Source organism: Melospiza melodia, chromosome 10 (genome assembly GCF_035770615.1).
Source record: "Melospiza melodia melodia isolate bMelMel2 chromosome 10, bMelMel2.pri, whole genome shotgun sequence".
In the NCBI taxonomy this organism is placed as follows: Eukaryota; Metazoa; Chordata; class Aves; order Passeriformes; family Passerellidae; genus Melospiza; species Melospiza melodia.
Window position 1 is genome coordinate 17,152,016 of NC_086203.1, and position 21,788 is coordinate 17,173,803.

Consider the following 21,788-nt stretch of genomic DNA (forward strand, 5'->3'; position numbering starts at 1 on the left):
CTGGAGGGCAGGAATGCGGCCGCTCTCCCCTGGAGTTCTCCGTTTCCCCCGAGTGCAGATGACCCTGGAAATGGACATTTCCTGGCCAAGGTGCACTCCAGCGGCCCGTTTCCCTTTTTTGCTTCCTTGGAATTTGCCTTTCCCAGCCGGGTCTGTGTGCCCCCCACTCACCGCCGGCCCTTTCCCCTCTCCTCGCCCTGCGCTCGCTGCGCTCCCCTCCTCTCCCTCTTTTCCTTTGTTTGCCATCTCGCTCCCTGTCTCTGACGCGTACGCCGCTCCATCCAAATGCAATAGTAGGATTTGCCAGAATTATTTCCTAAAGCTGCCGGGGAGAGGGGGGAGGTTTGGATGGAGGGGGGTTATTTAACTGCAACCAACTGGAGTTTTGGCTGGTGGAGGAATTGGGGGTGCAGGCTGTCCCGGCCTGGCGCTGATGGGAAGGGCAGAGCCTGGGAATGGGTGGGAGAAGGGAGCCTGAAAAGGGACCGAATACCAGTACAATGGAGCAGAGCTGGGTGTGCTCAGGGACAGAGGAGCAAATTGAAATATTTACTGACCCCAAAGGCAAGAAGGAAAAAAAAAAAAAATACACAGCCCCAGGGAGCAGCGGTGCCACCGCACTCGGGGTCCTGCCCTGCTGCTGGTGACAGTGCTGGGGGCTGGCGGTGTGGGTGCTGTGCACGGCAGGGGAGGCCAGCCAGACCACCCGGGTGGGGTGCGGGATTGCTCCCCTTGCAGCTCAGCATCTCTCTCCGGGGTGCCCCAAAGGGTTCCCACCATCCATCCAGCTCTGTGGGTGTGCCTGTCCCCTGTGGGTGGCAGCTGGCAGAGCCCTGCAGGGCATGGCTTCGCCGGGGTGTCACGGTGGGGACCCTGTTCCCACAGAGCTGCCCCCTGTGCCCGGGCTGCCTGGATGCTCCCCGCATGCCTGAGTGCTGTGGCACAGTGCATCCCACCCCGGCGTGCAGCTCCCTGGGGACACCAGGGGCTTCCCACCGCCCAAATCCTGCCTGAGGTGCCCTGGACTCCCGCAGGAGGGTGCTGCCTCGGGAGAGGGGCCTGACCGGGGCATGGTGTGTCCAGGAGGGGCCGTGGGGCACGTGGGGGGCACCGTGCCCGTGCCCCGTGCCGGGGTGCGTGTGTGGCTCGCTGGAGGCAGCTTGGCGGGCTCCGCTCAGTGCCGGAGCCCCAGGGAGTCCAGCTGCCTGGCACACAGGCAGGGCTTTTTTTTTTTTTTCCCTCTTCTTTTTCTTCCTCTTTTATTTATGAAAAAAAAAATCCTTTTTTTTTTTTTTTTTTTTTTTTGTACGTTCTTGGAATAATGAAGTCCAGATTTCCTTCATGTTGGAAAGATTTGATCCCAGCTCTGCTTGCTGTGGCTTTGCTGGGGGCTGGGAGGAGAGGTGGGGAGGCAAGGGCTGGCAGTGGGACCCTTTTGGGTGCTGGGGCAGGGAGAGCCAGCCCAGTGGGGGGCTGGGGATGCTGCAGCTGAGGGGGGCAGCGAGGAGGGATGGAGGGATGCTCCTCACCTGGCCAGCTGGGCTGGAGGAGGGTGCTGCAGCAGCTCTCGCCGTGCTTGCCTCGCCCTGCTGCTCACCAGGGAGGCGAGGCTGTGGCCCCCCGATTTGTGCAGCCTGCAGAGCGGGGTTCAGCACCCAGAGGATGCTGTGGGGGATGGAGAGCGGGATGAGGGGCTTGTGCCCCTCGGGGGTGGTGGGTGCAGTGCACTGACCTCCCTCCCACGTGTGCCCCCTTGGCAGGCTCGGCTCCCCAGGCTGCCCTCGGTGTGGGCGCCCCGGCGCGTGCCCACCATGCCCGTGGTCGGAGTCCTGCTCTGGGCCACCCTGCTGACTCTGGGCTGGCGGGCTGCCCACCCCAAGGACCACGGCCTCGCTACCCCCAGGGTGCAGCTCTCCTTCAAAGGTAAGGGTCTGGTTGTTGGACTGGGGGGCTGGGTGGGACCCCAAGGTGGAGGAAACCACGGGCACCCCCGTACAGGCTCCTCCTCCTCCTCTTCCTCCTCGTTTGGGGGGCACCGGTGATCTGCACCGTCACAATCTCCTCGGGGATCCATGTTCAGGTGTGGCTGCGCTCCCAATCTGCACCAGCACTCGGTGCAGTCTTGGGGTGCTGGTGCCTGCCTAGTGCCCCCAGTGTGCTCCCTGTTGTGGGTGGGTGGCTCCCTCCATCTGGCCAGGCTGGGTGCTGAGGTGCAGCAGCCCCCCCGGCAGCACCCCGGTTCCAGACAGCAGCTTGACGCCGCCCCGACCCCCCCAGCTGGTATTAACGCCTGGGAGCTGGCAGGGAGCCGGGAGAGGCAGCAGGGGAGGGTGCTGGGTGGGGGGAAGGGGCTTAACCCTTTCATTCCGGGGCTGCTTAGCCCACCCAGCCGCTCCAGGAGCTGTGGGGGGACCCCTGGGTCAGCTCTGGGGTGCGCATTGGCCGAGGGGTTTGTGTTGAGCTCCTGTTTGGAGGTTGCTGAGCAGGGCGGGCTGAGGCTGATGAGGCAGGTCCCAGGGCTGCAAACCTGGAGGAGTGGAACAGGAATTGTTCCTGCTGTGGGTTTGCCTGCTTGGATGTGTGTCAGGAGGTGACAGACACGAGGAGTCTCATGTCTGCCTCCCCTCGGGGTCTGTGGGAGAGCTGGGGCTGTGCTGCCTGTGCCCTTCCTTTGCTGTCCCACTGTGCCTTTGCCCTCTGGTCACCTGCTGAAGGTGTGAGCCCAGGGACGTGGTGGCAGAGCTGGTGGTGAGCACAGCAGAGCCAGGCAGGAGGGGCTGGGGGGCTGACAGCAAATGCAGTGAAGCAGCAATAGCCATGGGTGTTACAGGCTGGTCTTGACAGAAAAAATGGCTGGTATGAAGAGTCTGGGGACAAGTCCAGGCTGGAAAGCAGTGAGCAAGTTCCTCCCCAGAGGCAGGCGCCACTTTCCTCTCCAAACAGCGTTTTTAGAGGGTTTGGGGGCTGCTGGGGCACTTTAGCTGCTGTACAGATGCTTCTCTACCTTGGCTTAAAACACCTCATCCTCGCAGCTGTGGAGAGGGGAGGCTCCAGCAGTCCCAGCTGGACCTGGTGCCCACTGCCGCGGTGTGCTCCAGGAGTGAGATTAATTCTGGATAGGCATGGTTAAGCTTGCTGTGCCACAAGATAGGGGCTGGTTTGGGGTTGGTTTTTTTCGGCCCCAGCTGGCTGGAGCAATGGTTCCTGGCTGTGCTCAGGATCTGCTGTCCTTCTCCCTCCTGCCTGAGGCGTGGCAGGGCTCCCCCTGCTCTCACTGCCTAGAGGGGGCATTTGTGGTGGGAGAAGGGCTGATTTGCACTGGCACAAGGAGAAGAAATGCCAGTGGTGTGCTGGATCCAAGCACATTGGGGTTGGGAAGGGGTTCCTCTCGCCTCCTTCCTGCCTGTACTCTGGCAAGGGTGGCAGTGGTGGAGGATTCTCCCAGGGTTTTCCTCGAGGGCCAGCTGGGAGCCTCACACCAAACTGCTGGTGAGCAGCTTCCTGAGGTGATCATCCATGTGCAGCCTCCCTGAAGCCCGAGAGCCATGAGATATGGGGTGACAGTGGCACTTGGTGGATGGTCCAGCCCCTTCTCTTGCCTCTAGAGGCAGGGATGATACCCAAATGCCCCAAACCTCCCAGTGCAGCTGCAGACAGTGGGGTGGGGAGTGATGGGTCTGGGCTGGGGACATTGCTGTGATGAGCTGGGCTGGGCTCTGCTCTCAGGGATGGCTGTGCTGCCACAGGGCACCAGTGTGGCTGTACAGTCACAGCTGCTGGGTTGGGGTTGGGTCTCCAGCACAGCATCCCTCTGGCTGAAGCATCCCAGTGCAGGGTGGGATGGGGGTGGCCTTGTGGCCAGGCTGCTGGGGAAGGAGGGGCCGTGTCCCCAGGGGTGTCCCCGGCGCCGTGGCCGGGTGGCTGTGCTGCCTGGAGCGCTGCCAGCCGCGGGAGCGTCTCTGGGTTTGTTTGCCTTCGCTGTTATCGCACGCCAGGGGTTTGTCGCAGCTCCCCGGGGCCTGCGTCATCCTCCACGGAGCCCCGGCGTCTGAGAGCAGGGAAAAAATACAGCTGTGAAGTGCTGGAGCGATAGGAAAGGGGTGGGAGCTGGGCTGCAGTGCCCTGTGCAGGGTGATGGCCGGGCAGGGTCAGTCCTCCCCCCGTGGTCTCTTTACGTCTGTCCTCCTCTCAAGGCTTTCCTGTCCGTGTGTCGGCGGGAGGAAGGTGACCAGCATGGAAAGAACAGTGCTGGGAGCGGCCCCGGCACAGCTCCCTTTTGCCAACAGCTCTTCCCAGATCCCAGCCCAGCGCTGGCCAGAAATAGGGTGGATATTTTTAATCATCTCCGTGCTAACAATCCACTCACTCCCCACACTGCCGTGCACATCCTGCGCTCCCCTCTGCTCCGGGCCTTCCTCCGGGCCGGGGGCTCGGGCACCGGAGAGGCTGGCCCGTTCCCCACGGGCATGCAGGAGGTGATGGTGATGATGGTGATTCATCCCTCCGTGTCCTGCTCCCTGTCCAGCGTGGGAACAGCGTGCGGGAAGGAAGGGTGGGCTCCGGCCCCGCATCAGGGCGGGAAGCCCTCGAGGTCAGGGCTCTCCGTGGGGCTTCCAAACGGGAGCTGCTCCTGCAGCGAGGGGAGCAGCCCTGCTGGCACCTCTCGGAAAAGCTGTGGCTGAGCTCCAGCCGGGGGCAGCCCCGGCGGGGAGGGCCGGGGTGAGAGGCAGGGCAGTTCCTGCAGGGGAAAAAAATTACTTTAAAAAGAATGAACTGAGCGTGGAGTCTCCTCTGGGCTGCACTGCCAGCCCCCTGCCTGGCCTCACTCCTGCCTGCCTCGTGCCTCAGTTTCCCCTCCCGCCCCGCTGGCATCTCTGCTGGTGGCCAGGAGATACCGGCACGCTTGATCCGGGCCGGGGGGTGGCAGATGGCTGGAGAGGAGCCCGGGCAGGGCACCATGTCCTGGGGGCCACCCAGGCGCCCTCCTAAGCTGCTGCAGCTGTGGGCACTGCTTGGTGACAGCAGGATGGGATAAACAGGGGGTGCGAGCCGGGCCAAGGGCTTAGGGACAGCCAGTGCTGGGAATGTGCAGGGAACACTGGCCCTGTTGGTGCCCACCCTGCCGTGGGTGCCCCGTGCTGCTCCTCAGGCCCCGTAAAGGTCAGGGGGATGCCGCAGTCCCCTTTGGCGTGCCCGAAGGGGCGGGGCCATGGGGCTGAACCCTGTGACCCCTAAGAGGATTTCCCCGGCTGGGACAGTGGGGGGCTGCGGCAGAGCCCCTCCACCCGCTGGGACCGGCTGCTGCTGGGGCTGAGCTCCCTGGCTCCGGCTGCGAGGCTCCATAAGCTCCTTAAACCCTCCCTCCCCCAAAAACCCTGCGCTATTTCAGCCCCCCCAAGCCTGTCTCTAATAAGCCAGTTATCCCTCAAATTAACAGTGCTCCTTATGGAACAGCATGGCCCTTCCCGGGGTCCTGGCAGGGGTGCTGGGGCACAGAGCAGAGGGCCTGGAGCAGCCGCAGTTCCCACCCGGCACCGTGCCCTCTCTTCGGGGGCTGCGGAAAGAAATCGTGTCCAAACATTAAACAAAAGAGCCCAAACAGCAGTGGCTTAGGGCACCTCCGCTCAGCACTTTGCTTTTGGGGTGATTGAAGTATTTTTGCTGAAGCCGGGCTCTTTCCTGAAGGGGATTTCGTGCTGCTGGAGCATCCCCCGACCCAGCCAGGAGCCCGGTCTCCACTGCTCAGGGATGCTCGGTCGGGATGGGTTCCCCTCGCAGCGCTGCTCCTTGGGGCACAGGCACACACCAGCGCTTGGGGCAGGCTGGCCCGGGGATGAATCAGCGGTTTCCGCTGAAAAAATGTGGGTTTTCTTTTCATTTTTTTAATTGTTTTTTGGCTTGCGCCCAAGCGGGCGGGCTGCGATGGCTGCGGGAGCACCCGGCCGGCACCTCTTTCATCCCGGGGGATCTGAGCAGGGCAGCGGCCGTAGCACCTGTCTGTCTGTCTGTCTGTCTGTCCTGTGCCGCGGGTGCCGGTACGGGGCGGTGCTCCAGCGGGCTGGAGATGGCCGGGGCTGGAAGGCAGCAAGCGGGAACAGGAGTTATTTCATCTCCCGAGCCCCTGCAAGGCAGCTTCGGTTTCCTCCCACCTGTGAATCGGTTAAATGGGAAAAGAGCTTGGCTGGGGGCCACGGAAACTCTCTTATTACATGTAATTAGCTTAATTACATCATAAATAACCCATCAAGGGGTAGCGGAGTGACGCTCAAACAAATAAGCAATTCTGCTTTCATCGGACGACCCACCCAGCTCTTTGATCAGCCCCAATAACAACAAATGCTTTAACCACGAGAGGGGACACATCCAGCCCCCCCATCCCTCTCCTGGCATCGCTCCCCATCCTGCCCCTCTGACGCATACCCAAAAAGCTGCATCTCAAATTCCGAGCAGGGAAAAAAATTAGTAGGGAACATAATCAAAATTTGGGGCACGCTTTTACATTTGTGGGATGAAACGCTGCAGGATGGAGATGGGATTTATCCCTGCTGTGCCAGGCTCCCTTGGGATCAGTGCTGGGCTTCTCCATCGGCATTTAAAGTGAATTCATTCTTCCCCATGCAAAGAAAGGGCTCCCGAAAGGCGCTGGCTCCGCCAGCCGGGGTGGGGGGGGGCGGGAGTGCGGTTATTGAATATAAACACGCCGTGTAATTTACATGCTAATTATGTTGAATGCGCTACAAGCCCATAATTAGAATCTAATTAGGTGAGAGCGGCTGTAATTGGTTTTGGGGAATGCAGTGATGGTGCACCTGGGGAGGTGACCCGCGCGGGTCGTAATGGCATTAACTCTTCATGAGGGTGCCCTGGAGATGTTCGGGGGAGTCGGGAGGGTTTGGGGGACTGGGCTGGGGTGAGGAGTCCCACGGGGTGCGCGGTTTATCGAGAACCCCCAAAATCTCCCCTTTCCTTTGGAGATCAGCGCCGCTCTCCGTGCCAGTGGGCGATGAATGGGGACCACTCACCCCTGCGCGATGGGGGCCAGCGATGGTGGACAGCTGCCGGAGCCGGGAATGCGGCCCGAAACTGGCATTGCAGGGGGAATTTGGCTTTGCAGAGCCTGCAGCGGGGCGGCGGTGCCGCGGGCAAGGCTGAGCATCGCGCCCTGCTGCCAGCCTGGGGCTGCTGGCCGCCGGCATCGCTCCGGGGCGCGGGGTAATTGCGGCGCAGAGCCCGAGGACACGGGGCCATGGAGGCAGCGGAGTCCCGGGGGCGCCTCGGTGGGGGCTCCGCGGAATGCTGCGAGGGGACGGTCCCCACGGAGGCCACCCTGGCTGTGATGCCGAGCGGCTCCTGGCTCCGGTGCTCGGCAATTAAAATAGGATTAGGCTCCCGGCCAGCCGGGGAAGCTGTGTCGGTGCTGGGGTTGGCGATGGCGAAGCAGGAGGGAATTTGCTCGTTGGGGCGCGTCGGTGGGAGCGGGATTGTGCAGCCCCTGCCCCTCGGCATCCCCAGGGACACCCCATGGCTGCGGGGGCAGCTCTGGGGGCACAGGGACACTGGGGATTAGGCAGGGCCGTGGCGGTTTGGAGGTCAGAGGTGGTGGCAGGGTCCTGGCCGCCCCACCATTGTGTTTGCAGAGGGCGTCACGGGGCAGCGGGTCCGGCACCGCCCTGCCTCGGGAGCGCCCCTCTGATCGCTGGGCCGTGGGGGCTGAATGGAGACACCGGCGGGGGACCAGGGCCCTTTGTGCTGCTGGCCCTGTCCCCTGGCAGGCCCTGGATGTGGGATATCTGGGGCTGTCACTGGCATGGAACCCTCCACCACCCAGTGTCCCGGCGCTCCAGGATCCCGGGGCTGTTGGTGCTGGTGTTCCCAGGCTTGGCAGGGATCACGGATGAGGGGCTGTCCTGGCATGGGGGCTCCTGCCCAGTTTAATTGCCATCCCTGTCTCTGCCTGCAGTTCCGTCATTGGCAGCTGGGGACGGAGCTCTTCTGCTCTGCCTGTGTCACTCGCTGCCAGAGCCACCCTGCCTTTCCTGATCCCGAGCTCTGTGACACCACCATTGTACTGAGGGAAGCACCAGCCCACCCCCAGAGCGTGGGGCACACACCCAGAGTGTGGGGCACACACCTGTACACACACCCAGAGTGTGGGGCACACACCTGTACACACACCCAGAGCATGGGGCACACACCTGTACACACCCAGAGTGTGGGGCACACACCTGTACACACACACACAGTGTGGGGCACACACCTGTACACACACACAGAACATGGGGCACACACCTGTACACACACCCAGAGCATGGGGCACACACCTGTACACACACACAGTGAGGGGCACACGCCTGTACACACCCAGAGTGTGGGGCACACACCTGTACACACACACCCAGAGCATGGGGCACACACCTGTACACACACACACACACACACAGTGTGGGGCACACACCTGTACACACACACCCAGAGCATGGGGCACACACCTGTACACACACACAGTGAGGGGCACACACCTGTACACACACACAGTGAGGGGCACACGCCTGTACACACCCAGAGTGTGGGGCACACACCTGTACACACACACCCAGAGCATGGGGCACACACCTGTACACACACACACACACACACAGTGTGGGGCACACACCTGTACACACACACCCAGAGCATGGGGCACACACCTGTACACACACACAGTGAGGGGCACACACCTGTACACACACACAGTGAGGGGCACACGCCTGTACACACCCAGAGTGTGGGGCACACACCTGTACACACACACACAGAGTGTGGGGCACACACCTGTACACACACACACAGTATGGGGCACACACCTGTACACACAGACAGTGTGGGGCACACACCTGTACACACAGTGTGAGGCACACACCTGTACACACACCCAGAGTGAGGGGTACACACCTGCACACACCTGTACACACACAATGTACAGCCCAGTGGGGCAGCCTCAGGACACAGGACAGGCAGGGGGCAGCCCCAGAGTGCCATGGCACAGTCAGGGACCAGCACAGGCTGGGGACGCCATGGGTGGCATGTGAGCCAGCAGCAGGGAGCATCTGGAGCCCAGATGGGGCAGGCAGGAGGAGGAGCCTGCCCTGGGTGGGTGGGTGAGCTGGCCCCCCATCCTTGGCACTGTTCCACTGCAGCACCTCTGCCATGGCTCCCCCGCCTGCAGCCCAAATTCCAGCCCTTGCTCATGCCCACCGTGCTCATCCCTCCCTGCAGCCCTGGCACACAGGCAGGCCCCGAGCCCCCAGGCCAGCAGGGGTTCCTGTCACAGCTGTGACACCGTTCCCACAGCCAGCCCCCACAGTTCCCATTCCACGTGTGTGCTCTGGCCTCGCTGCTGCGGCTGAGCACATCCAGATCTGCGCAGGGGCGGCAGTGGGGACCATCAACCGCTGCCAGCCGTGGGACAGAGGGGCTGCCCTGCATGGGAGGGACCCTGGGGGCACCTGTGGGACACTCCAGTCCCTTGTGCAGCCCGGAGGTCAGGGGATGTGCAGGCACTTGGCCTCGTGCTGGCAATGGAAGCTGGCTGCTGGAGCCCTGCCCGGTGCTGCCTGGAAGCCAGGGTGATTCTTCCTGACACTGACCTGCAGGACCCTGCTCTGCTCCTCCCCTGGAAGGGTCCCCAGAGCTGCTCCTGGTGCCTCCTGTGACACTCTCCACAGGGTGAAGGTGCTCATTGGATCAGTGCATCCTGGATGTGTCACCCGATGGCTGTTGGTGGCATCCAAAGAGGATGACAACGCCAAAGAGTATGGCATCGGGGGCAGATGGCATCCCATGAGGGTGACATCCAATGGCTGAGGATGGCATCTGATTGTTGCTTGTGGCATCCAAAGAGGGTGACACCTTTTAAAAGTGCGGTGTCTCCAAAGTCGTTGGCTTCAGAGGCTGATGGCATCACGTGGAGGTGGCATCCAATGGCTGTTGATGGCATCCTGAGAGAGCAGCACCTCCAAAAGGAAGCATATGGGCAAGATGACATCCCATGGGGATGGCGTCTGATGGCTTGGAGTGGTATCCAAAGGGGTGGCATCCAGGGCAGATGTCATCCCATGGAGGTGGCATCTGATATTTGGGGGTGGTATCCAAAGAGGGTGACACCTCCAAGGGGAGTGACTCCTCCAAAGAGTGGCATCTCCAAAGAGGTGGCCTCCAGGACATTGTATCCTGTTGGGGCAGGGTGCTCTGTCTTACTCGTGCCCTGGCCCTGCCGCGTGGTTCTTGGCACTGGCCCACATCATCTGCAGCACTTCTGCCTTCCATCTGGCTGCCTCGTTGCACTTGTGAATATTCATGACCCTCATTATCCTCTTTCACTCCTTGCTCCCACACTTAGACTAAAAATAACTTTCCAGGGGGGGATGGGGTGTGCGGGGCGGGGGGGAGGCTCATCACCTCCCCTGGAGCTGGTTCCCTGGGGTCCCAGCTCTCCATCCTAGGAGCCAGAGGCTTGGCTGGAACATCTAGTCATGGTGCAGGGGGAGGATGATGCTGGAAATTTTGGGAGCTATGGTCTCCGGGCTGAGGTGGCAGAGAGCTCTGGTCTCCTGCCCCATCTCAATGGCAACCTTCACTCCCTGCTGTGGGGTGCTGGATCTCCTGAACCCGGGTTCTGCTGGCCACTCTTAGTTGTCCCAGTTGGCCATGAGCATCTCTGTCATTGTCCCTTGTCCCGCATAGAGGCGGCAGTATCACGGTGCTCATGGGGTGGAAAGCGGGCACCTCCTCTCATGGGCTGTCCTCCAGCTGGGCCCAGCTTGGACTCAGGGGTGCCACTGGGGTCCCTGGGGTACTGACACCTTCCCTTTGCCCTGTAGAGCTGAAGGCCACGGGCACAGCACACTTCTTCAACTTCCTCCTCAACTCCAGCGACTACCGCATCCTGCTGAAGGATGAGGACCACGACCGCATGTACGTGGGCAGCAAGGACTACGTGCTGTCGCTGGACCTGCACGACATCAACCGCGAGCCCCTCATCGTAAGGGCAGGGCAGGGCAGGGCGAGCAGGTGGAAGGGGGAATGGGGCATTTTGGGGACCTTTTGGGTGCCAGGGCAGGAGCTCGATGGGCATAGCTGGTGCTGGTGGGGCCAGGTGGGAGTCCTGGTCTCCCTGGGTTGGTGTTTCCACAGATCCATTGGCCCGCGTCCCAGCAGAGGATCGAGGAGTGCATCCTGTCAGGCAAGAACAGCAATGTGAGTAACCACCATGAACCCCCTTCTGGTAGTGGGGTGGGGCTGGTGCCTGGCACTGGAGTGGGATTTGTGTCCCTGTATCCTACTCTGGAAACGCCACCCCCTAGCACGTACAGCTGTGTTGGGATGGGGTGGTGCTCCAGAGTGTTGCAGTGTCCTGTCACCCATTCTGTTCCAGCCAGGCAGGTCCTGAAGAGCTTTCTGGGCAGTAGGAGGCCAAGCTCCCCATGCTGCTTCCTCCTACCAGCCAGGACTGGGCCCTCTGGCTGCCAACTTGTGAACCATGCCATCCCCTGATCCATGCTGCCCCATGCCACATGCCATCCAATGATCTGTTCCATGCCCACGCCAGCACCACCCCACAGCAATCTACAGCCCCCGTGCTTGGGTTGATGTGTTCTCCTCTGCTTCCCAGGGGGAGTGTGGCAACTTCATCCGCCTGATCCAGCCCTGGAACCGGACACACCTCTACGTGTGCGGCACCGGCGCCTACAACCCCATCTGTGCCTTCGTCAACCGCGGGCGCAAAGCCCAGGTGAGGGGCGGGAGGGATGGGCTGCTGAGCTGTGTCTGCCACGGGGCTGCTGAGCTGTGTCTGGCACGGGGGTGCTGAGCTGTGTCTGGCACAGGGGTGCTGAGCTGTGTCTGGCACGGGGGTGCTGGGCTGCTGTGTGCCACAGAGATGCTGGGCTGCTGTGTGCCACAGGGATGCTGAGCTGTGTCTGGCACGGGGGTGCTGAGCTGCTGTGTGCCACAGGGGTGCTGGGCTGCTGTGTGCCACAGGGGTGCTGAGCTGTGTCTGGCACAGGGGTGCTGGGCTGCTGTGTGCCACAGGGATGCTGGGCTGCTGTCTGGCACAGGGGTGCTGGGCTGCTGTCTGGCACAGGGGTGCTGGGCTGCTGTCTGGCACAGGGATGCTGGGCTGCTGTGTGCCACAGGGGTGCTGGGCTGCTGTGTGCCACAGGGGTGCTGGGCTGCTGTGTGCCACAGGGATGCTGAGCTGCTGTGTGCCACAGGGGTGCTGGCACAGCCACCAGGAGGCTGCAGTGGGGTGCGTGCTTGGCTCATCTCTGCTGGCTGCTGGGGAGGTGAAGGTTGTGGGCAAGGGCAGTCTGGGTGTGAGCATGGCTAACAGTGTTGTGCTGCTGAGAGGGGCCAAGCCATCTCCACAGACCAAGGACTTCTCTTCACGCTGGAACTTGGCTGTACTCTGTGGCAGCTCGCACACAACGTGCCCTCCCACCCTGCTGGCTGCAGCCACTGCTGGATCTCCACTGGGACAAGGGACATGCCAACCCAACTTCCCACTTGCTGCCAGTCTCCTGAGCCCCTCACCGTAGATTCCAAGGATGCCAGCACCGGTGCTGCACAGGGAGAGCCGTGCAGGGATTGTGCCAGCTCGTGTGGCCATGTCAGGAACACCTCTGGATGGGTGTCACCCAGCACCAAGGACCACAGCGTGCAGTGAGAGGGTGGCAGAGCTGCATGCCGCCAGGCAGGAGGTGTGGCAGACAGAGGAGCATCTCCAGGACAGCCTTGGGAGGGAGCTGGTCTCTGCAAGTGGCAGCATGAGCATCCCAGGGGTCCCAAGCCCTGTGAGGTGTCTGTCCTCTCTGTGCTGGAGTGACAGGTCCCAGGCTGTGTCTTCTCCTGAGGCTGGAGAGGGAGTCACCACTGATGGAGGATCACGGCGCTGGATATGAAAGAAGGGTGTCTGCCTCAGAGCCCCCCAAACCTGGCATGGGCACTGAGACAGGGGGATGCTGCTCAGACATCCCAAATTTGGATTGGTTTGGGTCTGAACTGGGGAGTGGCAGCATATGAGGAGAACCTGGGGTGCCAGTGCAGTGGAGGACAGCACTGGCTGGCCAGCAGGGTCAGTGGCAGTGTGGAAGTGTTCAGTGACCCCGTGGCGCTCATAGCTTTGATGCTGAGGCGTTGCTCATCAGTGCAGGAGGAACAAGGTGGCAGGTGCTATTTTTGAGCCCCCAGGTGTGAGCCCAGCCTGGCTGGCTGTGGGCAACCATCTCTCCACTCTCTCCTACCCCATGCTAAGGGCACCCCAGTTCTGTGGGAGAGAGCAGGATCCATCCTGGAGAAGCTCCTGCTGGAGGCCAGCCCGGCCTGGAGCATGAAGGAGCCCAGGGGGACAGCAGTGCTGCTGCTCAGTGGGCATCCATCACCCATCTCCCGGGGTCCCCTGCTCCCCCCTGCCCTGGGGGTCCTTCCCCTGCTGGTGCTAACTCTCTGCCCTGCTCCTTTTCCCCAGGGGTTCCCGCCGAGCCAGCCGGGAGGCCGGGGAAGCAGCTCCACCGACAGCCCCCTCAGCCCGAGACCAGCACAGAGCAAGGTGGGAACGGGTCTGGGAGCCCGCCTGGCACAGGGGCGCCATGCCAGAGCTGCGGGCTCCTCCTCCCACTGGCATGCTTGGACCCTGGGCATGGCCGGCACCACCCCCTTCCCTCCCAGCGCAGCATCTCCGGCCCCGGCCTGGCGGCGGCTCTCCTCCTCCTCCCACTAACTCCTTCCTCCCAGCCCGTGTAGGATCCCCCCATCCTAGGGGGGACACTGTCAGGGATGGTGGCTTTCCACCCACCGCTGCCTTTGCCTACTCCAGGCTTGCTGTGTCCCTTGGAAGTGGGACTGTGTGTCAGCAGAGCCACGGGGCTTGGAATGATTCGGGGAGGATGCCCCAGTAATGTGCAGAATGTGTTGGGGTAGGACCTACAGAGACTTTACTGAGCAGCTGCTTCACCTTGCCCCAAGAGGGGCTTATGTCATCCTGGCAGTCAAGTGCACTCAGGGAGGTGACAGCATCCCCAGCTCCTGGGAGCACCCCAGCGTGCAGCCCACCCTGACAGTGTCACCCCCAGCCTCTCCCCCCGGACTAACACGGGCAGTGCATGGGCTGGGGAGCATGGGGGACATGGGCACCCTGGTGCAGCCTGGGGCTCCCCCAGCTCCTCGGGTGGGTGGGGGCAAAGGGTGATGCTTGGCAGTGAGCATCTCCCAGACTGTGGGCAGCTCCTGCTGCCAGTTCCTCAGTGCCAGCTGGGAAAAGGCCGTGTCCATTTTAGCCCCCTCAGGTCACCCCTGCTGGGCCTGTCATGGTCACCCCTGTGTCCCAGCAGGAGCTCCCTGGGGCTGCCAGCACGTGCTTCCTGGCAGCTCTGGTGCGTTTCCAGGTGTGTTAGCTCATCAGCAGTGCCAGCACCACAATGGCTCCTGTGTTGCCTGATCAGGAGGGTGAGATGGTGCAGCCAGTGCCAGGGCTGTGCTGGAGAGACAGAGGTTGTCCATGTGAGCTGGTTGCCCACTTCAGGAGCAGGGCCAGCAGTGGGCAGAGGTGTTTTGATGGTGATGGTGGCACAGACTGCACAGTGCCGTGATGGGGATGGTGAAACATGGCTGTGCCCTTCTCTGGGCAGCTGGTGTGAGCAAACCCTCCAGTGGGAGATGCCCACAGTGAGATCCCAGCCCCTCACCCTCTCTTGTTCTTCCCAGAGCTTGGGCTCCACCAGGACCCTGCTGGCCTCTCAGTGGAGGGTGGCTGTCACTGTGTCTGTCACCCATGTGCCAAAGCCAGGGCACAGGGCCCGTGGGCATCTGCCCAATTTCGGTGCTTAAGCTCCCCCATGCCCAGGCTCCCCATGGGTGCTCTGTGCTGCTGCTTTGTCTCAGCTGAAGGTGGTCCTTCTGCCACAGTGAGAAGTGACCTGGCTGGGCCAGCCTGACAGAGGATTTTGGAAGTGCCTCCAGAGGCAGTGTGGGTCTCACTCCTGGCTGGGAATGTGTGATGGTGCCAGGGATGGCCACGGGAAGGCAGAAGCGACGGTAGGGAGGCATCCCATGGAGCAGACACAGCATCTCACCGTGTGAAGAAAAGCACTGGAAAATGGCCCCTGGCAAGAGAAGTGCAGTGGGTCCAGCAGCCAAGCTGTGCTGAGCTATGCTGCAGGGCAGGCCCTGCCTGCTGAAGCTGCTGGGGCTGTGTGACCTTGCTGGGCAAGTGACAATGTGCAGCATAGCCAGCTGGAGTGAAGAGGCTGTCAGAGGGGGATGTTTTCCCAGACCTGGAGGATGGATGCCCCACTTCAGCTTGATGGCTCAGCCAAGTCTCCAAGTGGTGGAGGGCATGGAGAAGAAGCCAGCATCTTTGGAGGAGTTGCTCACAGGAACTTCAGCTTCTCAGGAGACCTGCAGACCCCTTCCACATCTGTCCTCGCTGCTGTGCACCGTCCTGGAGGAGGCTGCCTCTCCTGGGGGGCTTTGGGAGCTGTCACATGAGTGGAGGGGTGAAAGTCTAACCAGCTGCTCTATTTGCTTCCTTCTCCAGGATTATATCTTCTACCTGGAGCCAGACAAGCTGGAGTCGGGCAAGGGGAAGTGTTCCTACGACCCCAAAGTAGACACTGTCTCTGCATTAATAAGTGAGTCCTGTGGCTCCCTGGAGCCAGTGCTTCCTGTTCTGGGCAGAGGGAATATGCAGGTGGGATGGAACAGCTGCTCCCAGAGGAGCAGGGTTCCTGCTCTGCCACCCCTGCCTGCCTCAGCTGGCCAAGCACCTGAGCCAGCAGAGGGGGAGATCGTGGTTACAGACCAGTGCCAACCTCCAGAACTCTCTGGGATGGTCACAGGCAGTGGCTCTCGGTTGCCTGGTGGCTACTGGCCAGGTCTGGGGCTGGCAGTTGAAGAAGGTGGGTGGATGGGATGAGGTGGGCATTCCTGGCTGACCTCTGCCCTCTGCAGATGAGGAGCTTTATGCTGGTGTGTACATCGACTTCATGGGCACGGACGCGGCCATCTTCCGCACCATGGGCAAGCAGACAGCCATGAGGACAGACCAGTACAACTCCCGCTGGCTCAACGGTGAGTGCAGGGGACACTGGCCCAGGTGCTCTGGGGACATCGTGGCTCCAGGCCTAGAGGTGGGACCTGACATGTGGGACTGCCTCCGTCTCCAGAACGGAGACAGCAGCCAGGATGGACGGATGGATGGATGGGTGGATTGATGATAGATAGATGAATTGATGATGGATGGATGGATGGATGGATGGATGGATGGATGGATGGATGGATGGATGATGGATGAATTGTACATGGATGGGTGGACTGATGATGGATGGATGGATGAATTAATCATGGATGGATGGATGGATGGATGGATGGATGGATGATGGATGAATTGTACATGGATGGGTGGATTGATGATGGATGGATGGATGAATTAATCATGGATGGATGGATTGATGATGGATAGATGAATTGATGGACAGATGGATGGATGATGGATGAATTGATCATGGATGGATGGATGGGAAGGCACACAGAAGCAGGGCTAGCTGTGTGGGGCAGTGACAGACGTGCCTGGAGCTTTACTGGGTGGAGGGAGCAGACTGGTGAGAGATGGGGCTGGCCCTGTCAGTATCAGTGCATGGGTTTGTGCAGCGCTGAGATGTCACCCGTGTCGCCTGCAGTCGGTGACCCCGAATGTTCATCTGCCCCCCTCGGAGCACCCCTGCCTGCGGGGCAGCAGCTGAGTAAACACAGCAGAGCAGATGGGATGATCCTGCCGGGCTGGGCAGCCAGCAGGGTGGTAACCTGAAGAGGGGGAGCTGTCAGCACAGGCTGGACACGAGCTGATGGATGGCAGGGAGAAGCTTCCTGAGAAGCTTCCATGCTGTGTGGTTCCTTCCTGGGGAAGACTGGTTCCCACCACCTTGCTCGTAGAGCTGATGTATCTCTTCAACCTGTGGACCTCAGGAATGCTCCCAGGGGCCCCAGAGATGCTTCAAGCCTCTCCTGGTGTGTTAGAGATCACAAGAGACACTCAGAGATGTAGCTCTCACTCTGACAGCGTGAGAGATGTGATGTTTCAGCAGAGGGGGGCTCAGCATCCTGCTGTGACATGGAGCATGGGTGCCACTGGGCTGATGGTGCCATGCTGTGCTGTGCCATTCCAGACCCAGCCTTTGTCCGTGCCCAGCTCATCCCTGACAGCAGCGAGAGGAATGATGACAAGCTCTACTTCTTCTTCCGAGAGAAGTCGGCTGATGCCCCGCTGAGTCCTGGGGTCTATTCCCGCATCGGGCGCATCTGCCTGGTAGGTGTAGCGGAGGAGAGGCGGGAAGCAGGCCAGGAGGTGGGCAGGGGGACAGGCAGGGCTCAGCACAGGGGTCTCACTGTTGCAGAATGACGATGGGGGCCACTGCTGCCTTGTGAACAAGTGGAGCACCTTCCTGAAGGCCCGGCTGGTCTGCTCTGTGCCGGGACCCGATGGAATTGAAACGCACTTCGACGAGCTCCGTGAGTGTGCCAGGAAAGGGATGGGAGCCTTCTCTACCCCTGCAGGCTTGGGGGGCACCCTGGGCAGAGCTGGGGACACCCCTGCTGCCCCCTGCCTCTTGCTCTTCCATGGGTAACTGCTCTGCCTGTACCCTGGTGTCCCTGCCTACCTTCCCTATGGTGACGCCTCCATCTTTCTGTCCCAAGAGGACGTCTTCATCCAGCAGACTCAGGACACCAAGAACCCTATTATCTACGCTGTGTTCTCTGCTTCAGGGTGAGTGCTGACCCTCCTGGCACAGTGCAGGAGAGGAGGGGGTTTCAGCTGGGCGTCTGTCCTGGCAATGCCATGACAAAGGGTGGCAGCAGGTCCTTGCCCCCAGGTCGGTCTTCAAAGGCTCTGCTGTGTGTGTCTACTCGATGGCTGACATCCGCATGGTCTTCAACGGGCCCTTTGCCCACAAGGAGGGACCCAACTACCAGTGGATGCCCTACACAGGAAAAATGCCCTACCCCCGCCCAGGCACCGTAAGTTACCCCCGGGCACCATGGGTATGTGAGCCAGTGCCTGCCAGGCAGCCGGCACCCTCAGACCTGTGCTCGGGCACCAGCTCACCAAGCCCCGGCGATGTTTGTGCCACAGTGCCCTGGGGGGACCTTCACCCCGTCCATGAAGTCGACCAAGGACTACCCCGACGAGGTGATCAACTTCATGCGCGCGCACCCGCTGATGTTCCACGCCGTGTACCCCACGCACCGCCGGCCGCTGGTGCTGCGCACCAACGTCAACTACCGCTTCACCACCGTGGCCGTGGACCAGGTGGACGCGGCAGACGGGCGCTATGAGGTGCTTTTCCTGGGCACAGGTACCCACGCCGCGCACCGCGGGAACGCAGCATGCTCCGCCGCGGCCCGGAGGGCACGGGCACCACCAGGGCTGGCCAGAGCACGGTGCCCTCCACCGCTAGGGCGGGGTGTGGGGCTGAGAATGCCCCCCTGAGAGCCCTCTGCCCCTCCTCCAGGCTACAGACTGTTCTTTCCCTGTCCCAGTGCCATCCCACAGACCCTGCTGTCCTGCCTGGTCCTTCCCTTAGCCCGGCTCCCGTCCCTGAAGCCAGTGATCCAGCATGATCTTCCCATCCTTGGGATCCTGCCATGCAGCCTGATCCTCCCCCTGTCCTGGTGCCTGTTTCAGGGGCCTCATCATGCAGACTCATCCTTTCCTGACCTTAGCAGCCACCCATTCCTATTGCCCATGCTGAGCCCGTCTTCATCCAGCCTTGCGCCTTACCTACCCGGTTGCCCATCCCAGAGGCACTGACATCCAGCCCTGTCCTTCCCAGATCTCAATGCCCATCCTAGGGGCACTACCATCCAGGCCAGTGCTTCCCCTGCATCCCAGAGCACCCCTGATCCATCCTGGTCCTTCTCCTGCCCTGGTGCATGTCTGCATGCTGCTCTGGGCACTCTCTGGCACTCTGGTGGCACTCTCTAGACACAGCTGGTTACCTGAGCTGGCACACTCCACCGCAGACATAGCTAGCTGCCACAGCAGGAGAGAGATGGGGATGGGCCTGGGGGATCCTTCCTTTCCACAGGCCCAGCAGGGATGCCCTTCACAGACAGGGAGGGCATGGGTGCCCAGGGTAGCACTGAGCACCTGGACACTGTGGTGTCTTGCAGATCGGGGCACCGTGCAGAAGGTCATTGTGCTCCCCCGGGATGACATGGAAACAGAGGAGCTCATGCTGGAGGAGATTGAAGTGTTCAAGGTAAGGGCTGGCATGTCCTCCACCCTCTGCTGAGTGTTCTTGACCGTGCCAACCAATCCCTTGGGACAGCAGCCAGTCCCTTGAGTTACCAGTCATTCCCTGGGACGGTAGAGAGCCCCTTGGGACATCAGCCAGTCCCTTGGGACACTAGTTACCTCTGTGCTAGCTCTGGAGGGACTCCAGGTTTTGGTCCTCCTGCTTGCTGCCCACTCACATCTCCCCCTGCCTGCTCTGCCTGCTCCAGCTGCCTGTGGGGGGTCTGGAGTGCCCACCCCAGGGCTGTTAGCATCAGTCCAAGCAGTTATCCCTCCATCTCCTTCATTCCTGCTCTCATCCAGGTGCCAGCCCCCATCAAGACGATGACCATCTCCTCCAAGAGGGTGAGTCCTAGCAGAGGCTGGGTGGGCAGATCCCCGTCCCTGTCCCAGCGGTGGCATTGCCCGGCATCACCACAGCGCCTGAGCAGGGTGTTTGCAGGGCCCTGATGCAGTGGGGATGAGGCAGTATCTCAGCCTGTCCTCCTTGTTCCCCACAGCAACAGCTGTATGTGTCCTCGGCCGTAGGCGTGACGCACCTGGCGCTGCACCGCTGCGACGTGTACGGGGAGGCCTGTGCCGACTGCTGCCTGGCACGGGACCCCTACTGCGCCTGGGACGGCAGCGCCTGCACCCGCTACTCCGCCTCCTCCAAGAGGTACAGCGTGGCCAGGGAGGGCAGGGAGGGCAGGGGGCACCCCAGGCACAGGCTGCCCCTCTCAGCTCCCGCTTCCCGCAGGCGCAGCCGGCGGCAGGACGTGCGGCACGGCAACCCCATCCGGCAGTGCCGCGGCTACAACTCCAACGGTGAGCGCGGCTGGGACAAGGCTCCAGCATGGGACACCCGGGAGGGGAGGCTGAGGGCACAGGGCTGCCTGGGGACACGGGGATTCCTTGGCAGGGATGGTTTTGTGGGTGGATGTAGGGGAAGATACATGGATGAATGGGTGGGTGGTGGATGAGTGGGTAGTTGTAGGGGGGAAGATGAGCACTGAAGAGTGGAAACATTGGGAATGAGAACAAGCACTGATGAATGGGTTGGTTCGGGGATGGATGGATGGATGGATGGATGGATGGATGGATGGATGGATGGATGGATGGATACTTTAGGGAGAAGATGGAACATATTTGGATGGATGGATGGATGGCTGGATGGATGGATGGATGGATGGATGGATGGATGGATGGATGGATGGATGGATGGAGACATTGGAGAGGAGATTGAACATGGATGCAGAGGGTTTGGGGGTGACCTGGCTGCCCGTGGCCCCCTTGCAGCCAACAAGAACACGGTGGAGGCCGTGCAGTACGGGGTGGAGGGCAGCACGGCCTTCCTGGAGTGCCAGCCCCGCTCGCCCCAGGCCAGCATCAAGTGGCTGCTGCAGAAGGACAACAGCGACCGGCGGAAGGAGGTAGGGCAGGGCAGGGCAGCGCTTGGGCGCGGGGTGCCGGGTGCCAGCGCTGAGCCGTGCCCCCTGTGCTGTGCCCCCATCTGCGCGGGGGTGCCAGCGCTGAGCCGTGCCCCCTGTGCTGTGCCCCCATCTGCGCGGGGGTGCCAGCGCTGAGCCGTGCCCCTGTGCTGTGCCCCCATCTGCGCGGGGGTGCCAGCGCTGAGCCGTGCCCCTGTGCTGTGCCCCCATCTGTGCGGGAGTGCCAGCGCTGAGCTGTGCCCCCTGTGCTGTGCCCCCATCTGCGCGGGGGTGCCAGCGCTGAGCCGTGCCCCTGTGCTGTGCCCCCAGGTGCGCGTAGAGGGCCGGGTGCTGCGCACGGAGCAGGGCCTGCTGCTGCGCGCCCTGCAGCTCAGCGACAGCGGCCTCTACTCCTGCACCGCCACCGAGAACAACTTCAAGCACACGGTGACCAAGGTGCAGCTCCGCGTCCTCAGCAGCCGCGCCGTGCACACCGTGCTGGTCCAGGCAGAGAGCCCGGCCCCCGGCCTGCCCGGCGCCCCCACTCCCCGCTACCAGGACCTGCTGCAGCTCCTCAGCCAGCCTGAAATGGGACTGCTGGACCAGTACTGCCAGGGCTACTGGAGGCACACGGCCGCCAGCCCCCCGCAGCCGCTGGCCGGCCTCAAAGCCAAGGAGCAGCAGGAGCAGAAGAAGCCTCGGAACCGCCGGAATCACCAGCCAGAGACCTATGGGCATACATGAAACCGTCATCAGGGACTTTGCTAGCACAGTGGTCTATTTTTCCCCCCTTTTAATATTAAAAATATCTATAAATAAATATATATATATATATATATACATCCACGCACGCACACACACGCAGACGCACACGCTCTCCCCTCCCACAGGAGGTGGTATTTATTTGTAGGCTGTACATAGGCACTGGGGTGGTGCTGCCCCCACCTCCCAGCTCCAGGGAGGAGCAGGGGCCCCTGAGGTGGCTTCAGCCACCATCGCTGTCTTTCCCCCTGCCAAGGACCCCCAGATCCTGCTGCGCAGGGACCGTGGGT

General features: G+C 61.7%; 1 protein-coding gene across 2 annotated transcripts; it reads left to right on the forward strand.

The window, feature by feature from the left end:
* Positions 1 to 1,766: 1,766 nt before the first annotated feature.
* SEMA3F (semaphorin 3F) lies at positions 1,767 to 21,572 on the forward strand. Of its 2 annotated transcripts, XM_063164609.1 has the most exons (18): positions 1,767 to 1,923; positions 10,860 to 11,020; positions 11,173 to 11,235; positions 11,651 to 11,770; positions 13,505 to 13,585; positions 15,572 to 15,665; positions 15,985 to 16,104; positions 17,199 to 17,338; positions 17,427 to 17,541; positions 17,728 to 17,797; positions 17,904 to 18,048; positions 18,164 to 18,386; positions 19,204 to 19,292; positions 19,631 to 19,672; positions 19,828 to 19,985; positions 20,067 to 20,134; positions 20,606 to 20,739; positions 21,067 to 21,572. In XM_063164609.1, the coding sequence occupies exons 1-18, from the start codon at positions 1,812 to 1,814 to the stop codon at positions 21,478 to 21,480; spliced, it is 2,349 nt and encodes a 782-aa protein (XP_063020679.1). In that variant the 5' UTR covers positions 1,767 to 1,811; the 3' UTR covers positions 21,481 to 21,572. The 2 variants fall into 2 exon arrangements, with proteins under 2 accessions (XP_063020679.1, XP_063020680.1); XM_063164610.1 differs by lacking the exon at positions 13,505 to 13,585.
* Positions 21,573 to 21,788: the final 216 nt, after the last annotated feature.

Bases quoted from the DNA above. Each gene is read 5' to 3' on its own strand.
- SEMA3F (XM_063164609.1), top strand. From the start codon at position 1,812: ATGCCCGTGGTCGGAGTCCTGCTCTGGGCCACCCTGCTGACTCTGGGC. The intron at 17,542-17,727 runs GTGAGTGTGCCA...TTCTGTCCCAAG, and splicing joins AACGCACTTCGACGAGCTCC to AGGACGTCTTCATCCAGCAG. The intron at 17,798-17,903 runs GTGAGTGCTGAC...CCTTGCCCCCAG, and splicing joins GCTGTGTTCTCTGCTTCAGG to GTCGGTCTTCAAAGGCTCTG.